Below are 9,424 nucleotides of genomic sequence, written 5' to 3' on the forward strand. Positions count from 1 at the left end.
GGAGTAGATAAGGCTGAAGGGGAGATGCGGAGATCTAAAAATTTTGAGGTTCTAGGAGACCTCGGCGGTGATGCGGCAAAGGGGGTGGGCGTAGAAGGGGACAACGGAGGTGACAATGACGATGGTGGTCGTGTTCACAGAGGTGATTATTATGGTGGAGACGGTGGTTGAGATTAGATCGATGGTGGAAGGTGGTTGCATTAATCTAGGATTTTTTAACGCGTTAGGATTTTTGTTGACGGCTAGGATTTTGTCGATAGGAGTTGACGGCGGCTGCAAGTTGTTTGCTTCTAGGGTTTTGGCGGCAGGTGAGAGTTTGTTTTGCTGCTCGGGTTTGCAATGGTACGCCGTAGTAAACCATAGTACGCTGTAGTATATCATAGTATACCAGTATATCATAGTACACCAGTATATCATAGTACATCATAGTATATCATAGGCTACTACAGTATTAACAGCAGATAAAATAAAAAAAATATAACAAAATACGTAAATTAAATTAAAAAAAATGAAAAACATATTTTTTTTTTGTAATTTTCAATATTACATAGAAAAAAAATTTACTTGTTTTACAAATTAAAAAGATGATAAATGCAGTTGAATTTTAATTAATGCAGAATTCGAATTTGTGTATTGAAGGGTATTTTTGGAACGAATTTTATAAAGGATGTGTAGCAAATGTTTAATTAAGCTTGTCATTTAGTTCTAATAAGTTTTGTCACTAGGGACTTATATCTTAATGCCCCTTTATTTTATTCACGGAAGAGAGGTTGGTATCAAATCTGCTAATTGGGTTTTGCTTTGACTATTGTTATGTTCCTTTTAGTAGATTTTTTTTCTCATAGTCAACAGTTCCGTACTTTAATCAGTCTATAGTATTTGACTTTCGAGATTCTGATTTTATTAGAAGAGTTGATGCCGAATTCGGAAATTACTACTTCAATTATAGCAGTGTGGTAAGAATTAGTACATAAACTTTTGGTCTTCATCAAACATAATCTTGCTCACCAATCTAAAAAGATTATAATCATTTATTTCTGAAATTGTATACCAAATGTAAAAAAAGAGACCATCTTTTACATCATGGCTTATGATCCAAGTGTTGCAGCTAGGTAACAACAAAAGATAAGAACTTCTCTTTGTCTCTGTCTCCCTCTTGTTTGTGAATTCCTCTTATTAATAATTTTCATTTTTTTTCTTATAGTACAAGGGTGTTGAACGAGTGAGCAAAACATCCTAAGTTTTTATTCATGACAGGAAGGTTGGCATTGATGTCAGGTGGTAGATAGAGAGGTTGACATCAATGTCCTCTACAAGAGCTCTTAATCAAACAAAATGAACGTTGGTTTTCTTATTCTTTGATCTTTTTATTTTCAGTTGTAGAAGGCTTGACACTAGTATAGATGAGTTTATTACTGTTGAAAATAATGGAGAATTTATTATAATGAATAATTATTTTAAGAAATGATATTTTTTCTATTTTCTATGGATAATTATTATTTATAATATTTGTATTTTAAATATTTTTTGTGTGTGAAAATAAGTAAAAACTACAACATGCATATAATGTTGTTAAAACTCTATCACAAGATGCACCGGTGTGTGGTGGTAATACAAGACACAACATGCGTACGAATGTTGTAATGCTATATCGCAACATAAGGTGCATGCTGTTGAAATGCCTTTCACCACTTGCATCACACGTTGTTATTATCTCGTCACTTTTAACAACATGTTGGTCCACCACGTGCGCATGTACGTGGTCGAAATGGTTAGACAACTTGATCCCGTATTGTTAAAAAGACTTTTTCTTGTTATGATTGTTAGTGATCGCATCATCCTAAACTGGGGGTCTATCATACATTAAGGATGATGCATCCCCTCACCTCTCTACATTAATTGGACGAAACACCTACATCATCTACTTAATACAAGTTTAGTTATTACGAGCGATTCGTTCCCTACTTGTTTATTTACCTTCGTCTCAAGTTGGCTTGTAACCTTCACATTTTCAAGTAATGAGTTAAATCGTTATTTAGGCTTGTCGATTGGGTTGAGGTTAATTTGTTGGGCCCAAACCTTATTCGAAGGTGATTGAACTTTCGTAATGTTGTTCTTCTAAATCGGGCTCGTGGCCCAGTAGATAGACACGACCACGGGCCGGTTCGGGCCGGTTCCGGGCCGGTTCAAACCGGTTCACGGTTCACATTTTCCGGAACCGGAACCGGCCCGTAGTATGGGCGGTTCAGCGGGCCGGGTCGGCCCGCCGGTTCGGGCCAGTTCCGGGCCTATCTGGGCCGGTTCCGGGTCGGCCCGGAAATTTTGAATTTTTTTTTTTTGAAATATTTTATGAATAAGTAAATTAAAAGAAGTACTTTTAAATAGAAAAAGGAAAAGGAAATAAATGAAAAGACTTGAACTTAATTTTAAATTCAAAATTTTAAAGATTTCGAATTTAATATGATTTTTTGAAATATTTTATGAATAAGTAAATTAAAAGAAATACTTTTAAATAGAAAAAGGAAAAGGAAAAAAAATTGGGGTGGGAAAAAAAATTGGGTTGGGGTGTGAGGGTATTTATAGGAAAAATTGGGGGGGGAAAAAAATTCAAAAAAAAGTAAATAACAGCCGGTTCACCCGGGCCGGTTCGGGCCGGTTCACTAGCCGTTATTTGCTTTTTTTTTTTGAATTTTTTTGAATTTTTTTTTTTTTTTTTTTTTTTTTAAATCCGGGTGAACCGCCGGGCCGGCCTGGCGGTTCACGGTTCACCATTTTTCAGAACCGGGCCCGTCCTGGGTAGGACGGGCCGGTCCACGGGTCCGAGCCGGTTCACTCGGTCAACGGGCCGGTTTGGGCCGTCAACGGGCCGGTTCGGGCCGGTTCCGGGCCCAAAACTGGCCCGTGGCCGTGTCTACCAGTGGATAGAGAAATTGTAAGCTTACTGGGTTGGCCCAATTAAGCATATAAAAAATAAAGAAAAATTGAAGTAATAGACGTGGATGATCAAAACTATTTTAAATTTTGAGGTCAAAGAAAGAAAGTAAATATAAGGATGTATACATATAATAGACAAAATGGAGGTCAATATAGTTTATTCAAGGTTTGGCCAGGGTAAAAACATAATTTTGAAAATGTAAATGATGAAATGAGTAAAGTTTTAGTTACTATCCAAATTCGAGGGAGATGTGCATATTTTTCAAATTAGAAGCAATCTAGTTGTAGTTACCAAACATTATGGCCCTGTTGTAGTAAATTTTCTAAGGAAGTTGTTGGTAAATTTGACCAGAGTGATCATAATATACGAGTAACAAAAAAAAAAAAAAAAAGACTTAATTGTTTCAAACAATATTTATGTAGAGAAATTCAAGATAATGAATATTGTCAACTATCACAATAAAATAAGAGAAATTTTAATGTGAGCATTTTCCATGCATAAATTAATATACAGTTTATTTTAGTTATTTTCTTTTGGTTTTTTATTATTATTGATTTCAATTTTAGAATAATTTTATTTCATCATACATTTTGATATATAAGTAGAACATAAAGTTTTGTACCTATTTGATTCTATTTAAAGTTTTTTTTTTTTTTTTTTTTGTAAAATCTAATATGTAACTTTTATTAATTAATCATAAGTTATATGTTAAGTAAAATGATATATAATCACGTGCAACACACGTGGGGCTTGCTAGTCCTTAGAAAACCGGATATCTCATTTACTGAGAATAATCTTGCTCAATTCATGTAATCACCTTCTCAAAGACATTGGACAACAACAAAATGTCTTCTACAACACCTAAAACATGCATTGCATTTACAATGGGCTTCATTTGAAACGAAAGCAACCTCTCTCTCTCTTCATGCATTCACCAAAGCTGTCTGGGCTGGAACCACTTCAGCATATCTTATGTACTTAGGTGGAAACCTCATCTCCTGGTCATCTAAGATAATCGGTAGCCCGGCGGAGTATCAATTGGTTGCTTCTACTACAGTAGAGCTCTCATTGATACTCTCTTTTTGTCAAGAACGTGGTGCGACCCCATCACAACTCCCCCTACTATCCACTATGACAACATGGTGGCAACAAAGCTATGCTCCAATCATGTGTTTCACTCGCAAATGAATCACATTTAACTACCATTTTGTGCGAGACTAAGTTTCTTCTGGTAAGCTTTGAGTCTAGCATGTTCCTTCTCAAGACTAGTTTGGCTGACCTACATACCAAAGCATTATCCAGGCAATATCATGAACAACTTCGAAAACAGATTTGTTTCTCAAATGGATCCACTATCTTGTGGAGGCATGTTAGAAATAATCGTTGAATATATCGAAAAGATAACGTGCATCCTTGATTTATTTGATTTCCAGTAGGTATAGGACTTATCAAGTTGCTATTATAGATTTTACGTAAAAAAAAATTGAATTGCGTTTATGTAGTAACTGCTATGTATATATATTCGGCTAATTGCCCCAGTTAATAAAACGAAGTGTGTGTTTGTACTAATACACGTTATGAGGTTGTGAAAGTGGTGAAATTGGAAATTTGTTTGATTTCAAGCTTTTTACATAAAATTCTCGCAGCAAATTCATTTACACATATATTCACATAATATAAAAATTAAACACTATTGCTTGGGATATTTTTATATGACCATCTTAAGTTTTTACACATTTTAGGCAGTAGGATAGGAAGCTTGCATGGCAATGCCACAAAGACCTTCAGCAGCATGGATATCCCTTTGCATTCTAATATATCCATTTTCACCCCAACTAGTTCCCCACGAGTTTTTAACCAACCAATACTTCGTTCCATCATTAGTTGCTCCATAACCAACCGCAGTCACACCATGGTCAAGTTCAGTTCCACATTGTCCAGTAAATACTCCAGTAGAGTAGAACTGAATATCAGGTCCACTAGCATCAATTGCAACAGATATTGGTTGGTTAGCCACAGCCTTGAGCAGTGCTGACTCACTGTTTGAAGGAACATCCTCGTACCCTGTAATCCTGGCCGCATGAGAAGATTCCTTCTTAGAGTTGCATGTTCCATCTACTCCTTCGTACGGGTAATTGGATTCAGTTGTGAGTCCATTATTACTTATAATGAACTCGAATGCATTGTCCATTAGACCACCGTTGCAACCCTGATCTTCGCTTGTGTCACAATCCACAAGTTCTTGTTCGGATAATGAAACCAGATTCCCCGTTGTGAGTTGGTTTATTCCTTCTGTGGCTGCAACAGCTGAAAAAGCCCAGCAACATCCTGTATTTTTTTTAGTTGATGATAATTAGTCTCTGTAATGCTACAATTTCTCAAAAAAAAAAGAAAAAAAGAAGAAGTAAATATTAGATGTAGATATGGCTTATTTTGACTTAATTACCACATTGCCCCTGGTCTTTAACAGGAGTTACAGCTCCCTTCTTTGTCCAGTCCATGCTTGGTGGAACTCCACTGACATTTGCGTACCTGAACGATAAAACTTTAGATGATGATTTTGATTGAGATCTCATTTTGTATCCATTTCGAGATGCTTGAAATTCTTCATGTTTTAAATCAGCAAATTTGTTGATGGCGAGTTTGTAAGTCCGAGTTTCAGCTTCATTGACGGACTGAATGTACTCCACATTGTCCTTGAAAATATTGAATCTGTTGGCTTTCTCTGCATCATTTTTGTAAGTACGGCCATATTGAACCATCCATTGCTCGTGTCTTTCAACCATTGATGTGTCGGGCAGTGTGCGGGCAGTGGCTTGAGAAGCCCATATTTGCAATACTAATACTGCAGCTAAAATAAACCTCCAATTCGGTGTGATCGAGACCATTTTCCTTTTTCTAGCTGGATATGGTAATTTATAAAATGTATTGGAATATTTACGATGAGAAAGTATTGCTGTGTGAATCCTTGTATAAGAAATGAGATACTTATAGTTACACAACTCATGATTCAGTTAATTCTTCTCCTTAGAAAATACGGCAAGTTAAAGATGACAACGAAAATCAAAAAGTTGCGTAGAGGCTGCTCCATTTTGAATGAATTTCATATTTTATCATTAATGTTTTGGAGTTTAGTCAAGTGTTTCAGATCATTACAAGTTAAATTAAAAGTATTGCATATGATACCCTTGTTTGTCCTATCCATTATAATATTCTTGTATGAATCTTTGAAAACCCATTATATTTTGCCATTTCTTGGAAATCCGTACATCCCAAAACCCAATTTAGATGGCTGAACGTAAGTGCTTTTACATTTACATATTAATAATAAATAGTTATTTTATTTCTAGGCAAAAAGAGAAAAATTTCTAGACAAAACGCAATATTTGCATCAGCCGGGAATCAAACCCGGGTCTGTACCGTGGCAGGGTACTATTCTACCACTAGACCACTGATGCTTATTGCTGCTGTTTCTTTACATTTGTTATACATAAAAAAACGATAAAAAAAAGAACAACTCCAATTTAATATTTGTCCAAAGGAAAATACAGTTTTTTTCAATTATTTCAGTGAATTCATTTAATTCCATATCTAATTACACTAAAGACTTATTCAATCTTATATAATATACTAGTTAGTACCACGTGTAATGCACGTGATTCTTACTATTTTAGTCAATAATTTACACTATTTAAGATTTAATTGTTTAAAATTGAATATTATTAATTGCTTTATAAATCAATAAAATTATATATGATTATTTTTTATATAAAATAAGTTGCTAGTTATTGTGTAGTATGAATGATCAAATAAAATATTGGAATAAGATTCAATAAATTTAAGGTGTAATATGCTAAGAACTCCTCAATCAAACCTAATTTGAACTAAATGACAACCTTAAATTTAATCTTTTAATTAAATCCCTACCTTTAAATAATATATGAGCCACATTCTTTAATTTTTTTTAATCCCTAGTTTGCGCTTATACCCTAAATATAATATCTATATTCACGTTTCTCCAACTTATCAGATCTATTTCTCTTATTTTGTTTTTTTCTCTGCTTATCTCTCGTTCTCTCCCTCTCGTTCTTTCCCTCTCTCAATCTCTATCTCTCCACATCTCTCTCGCCGCTCAGTAATGGTTGAGATGGTGACGGCGCCTATTGCGGTGGCTATGGTCGGTGGGCTATGGTGGCGGAGAACAACAGATCTGCAAATTCCGATGGTGGATCGAGAGAGCTTGGTGGAGGCGGCGGCGGCGGGTGGAGGTGAGGTGGGGGCTGTGTGGGCGGGGGCTGTAATTATGGTTGAGATGTTATGGAAAGTATATTTTGACTAATCAATTGGATCTAATTTCCTTATGTTTTAAGTTTTTTCCTTGATTTGGGTTGTTCAAATGTCAGATCTAGGTATTTTCAAGGTTGGTAGGTGACTACAGTCGCGGAGGCTACGAGTGTGGGTTGCTAGGGTTGGCGGCGGCTGCGGCTGCTAGGGTTTGCGACGGCTAGGAGTTTTTGGTGGCTAGGGTTTGGTAGTAAAACATAGTAAACCGTAGTATACTATACTACTCCGTAGTATATCATAGTACACCACTACACTATAGTATACTACAGTACGTCGTAATATACCATAGTCTACTAAAGAAAAATTGAAAAAAATAAAAAAAATAGCATGTCTTTTTTTTTTTTTTTTTTTTTAATTCTCAATATTAGAAAAAAAAGGAAAAAAATAAAGAAATTTTTATAATAGTGTATAAAATGCTAAAATGAATAAAGAAAAAAAGGAAGACAAACGGATATTATGAAGAAACAAAATATTAGATGGAAATATTAAAATATTAAATGCATAATAAATAAAATGATATATGCAGTTTGGAATCTACTTAATGAATATTTCGAATTTGTGGGTGGAGGGGCATTTTTGGAATAAATTTTATAAAGGATGTGAAGCAAATGTTTAGTTAGAGTCCATAGCCTAATTTCAGTGTTTTCTGTCCTGAGGTTCTTCTGCAGGGAGTTCAGAACGCATAGTAGGGTAATCATCAAGCTAATTATATTTTCCATTGAAATCCATGGTGAACTTTCACCAAAATCTAACGAATTCAACATTTGACTGTATTCAGTTCCATTATATGTTTTGTGTGTGTGTTTGTGCCTGTTAATCGAAGGGAAATCTCATATCCAAAAACTTATATAAGAATTGATGATTAACCCAATTGATGATTAAAAAAAATATATTTTTGGTTTATTAGAATTGATAATTTACCCAATTGTTTAGGTTTTTTTTTTTCCTATAATAAATTGCTTAATGGATTATTTTCCTTGAGTTGGGCGACGGAGAAGAACGGTGGTGGGAGGTTTTGGTTTTTTTAGTTTGTATATATGTTGATTTGTATATATTTACTGCATTTATATGATGAAAATTAATCATTCGTTCGTATATGAATTTTACAAACATGGTTTACTATTTTTTTTTGCTGTAGTACGGTTCATAATGGTTTACTGCTTTTTTTTTGTTGGTGTAGATGAATTTTATATATATATATATATATATATATATATATATATATATATATATATATATATATATATTCACATGTAGTCAGTCATATATAGTCACATGTATTAAACAAGAAGGAACATAACTACATGTAACTATAGTTGACTACATGAGATTATAGTTCACTAAAGTAGATTTAGCAAAAGAAATGTATTTCATTGTTTTTGTATTTTAAAACCACTATAAAGTTATCGAAACCAGAGCCTGACATTATGAAAATCACTCTGTATAAATAAGCTCTACTAACATGAAAATCACTATATATACACAACTATATGAACATGAAAACCACTCAATATAAACAACTATATAAACATAAAAACCACTCAGTATAAACAACTATATAAACATAAAAACCACTATGTATAAACAACTATATAAACATGAAACCACTATGTATACACAACTATATAAACATCGAAAACTACTATGAATTTTCGTTAAAGCACTATGAAATTAACGTGAAAATTCAAACAAAATCCACTATAAATTATCGAAAACCACTATGAGATCCACAAGACACTCGTCGAAATTCACTATAAAATTTATCGAAAACTATTAAAGGATCATAAAAGCATCAAAAGCTTCTGATTTCGTTTGAAAACAACCAACCAAAAGTCTTAAGATTGATGATGACTAAAACCAACCAAAACACGTCCTCCTCCTCCTGATCAAGTAACTCTTCAGTTGACATATCAGAATCTTCAAATTCATTGCTCTGCTTTCATCTTCATACACTCACCAAGTTCTAGTATCTTCAAAAATGAAAGTCAAATTAAAAAAAACAAAAGAAAAAGAAAAAGAAAAAAACAGATTATCAAATTATCAAAAAACAGATTATAAAAAAAACAGAAAAAGAAAATTAATTGGACTAACAAAACAACAAACAAGACAAGATCTTGTAGTCAATCAATTTAATCATACAAGATA

At 33.9% G+C, this 9,424-nt stretch overlaps 1 protein-coding gene and 1 non-coding gene across 2 annotated transcripts; both read right to left on the reverse strand.

The window, feature by feature from the left end:
• Nucleotides 1–4,673: 4,673 nt before the first annotated feature.
• LOC105971137 (senescence-specific cysteine protease SAG39) lies at nucleotides 4,674–5,823 on the reverse strand. Its single transcript, XM_012995981.2, has 2 exons — nucleotides 5,382–5,823; nucleotides 4,674–5,263 (listed from the first exon to the last, which is right to left on the reverse strand). The coding sequence occupies exons 1-2, from the start codon at nucleotides 5,821–5,823 to the stop codon at nucleotides 4,674–4,676; spliced, it is 1,032 nt and encodes a 343-aa protein (XP_012851435.1).
• A 499-nt stretch (nucleotides 5,824–6,322) lies between these two features.
• TRNAG-GCC (transfer RNA glycine (anticodon GCC)) lies at nucleotides 6,323–6,393 on the reverse strand. Its single transcript has one exon. It is a non-coding gene; the product is annotated as a tRNA-Gly (tRNA).
• Between the last annotated feature and the right edge of the window lie 3,031 nt (nucleotides 6,394–9,424).

This window comes from Erythranthe guttata, chromosome 11 (assembly GCF_056151865.1).
Source record: "Erythranthe guttata isolate IM_541 chromosome 11, IM_541, whole genome shotgun sequence".
NCBI classification, from domain to species: Eukaryota; Viridiplantae; Streptophyta; class Magnoliopsida; order Lamiales; family Phrymaceae; genus Erythranthe; species Erythranthe guttata.

What these genes read in the sequence shown, in the direction of transcription:
- LOC105971137 (XM_012995981.2), bottom strand. Translation starts at nt 5,823, where the DNA reads ATGGTCTCGATCACACCGAATTGGAGGTTTATTTTAGCTGCAGTATTA. An exon ending in TAAAGACCAGGGGCAATGTG is followed by an intron (nt 5,264 to 5,381) that starts GTAATTAAGTCA and finishes AAAAAAATACAG; the next exon opens with GATGTTGCTGGGCTTTTTCA.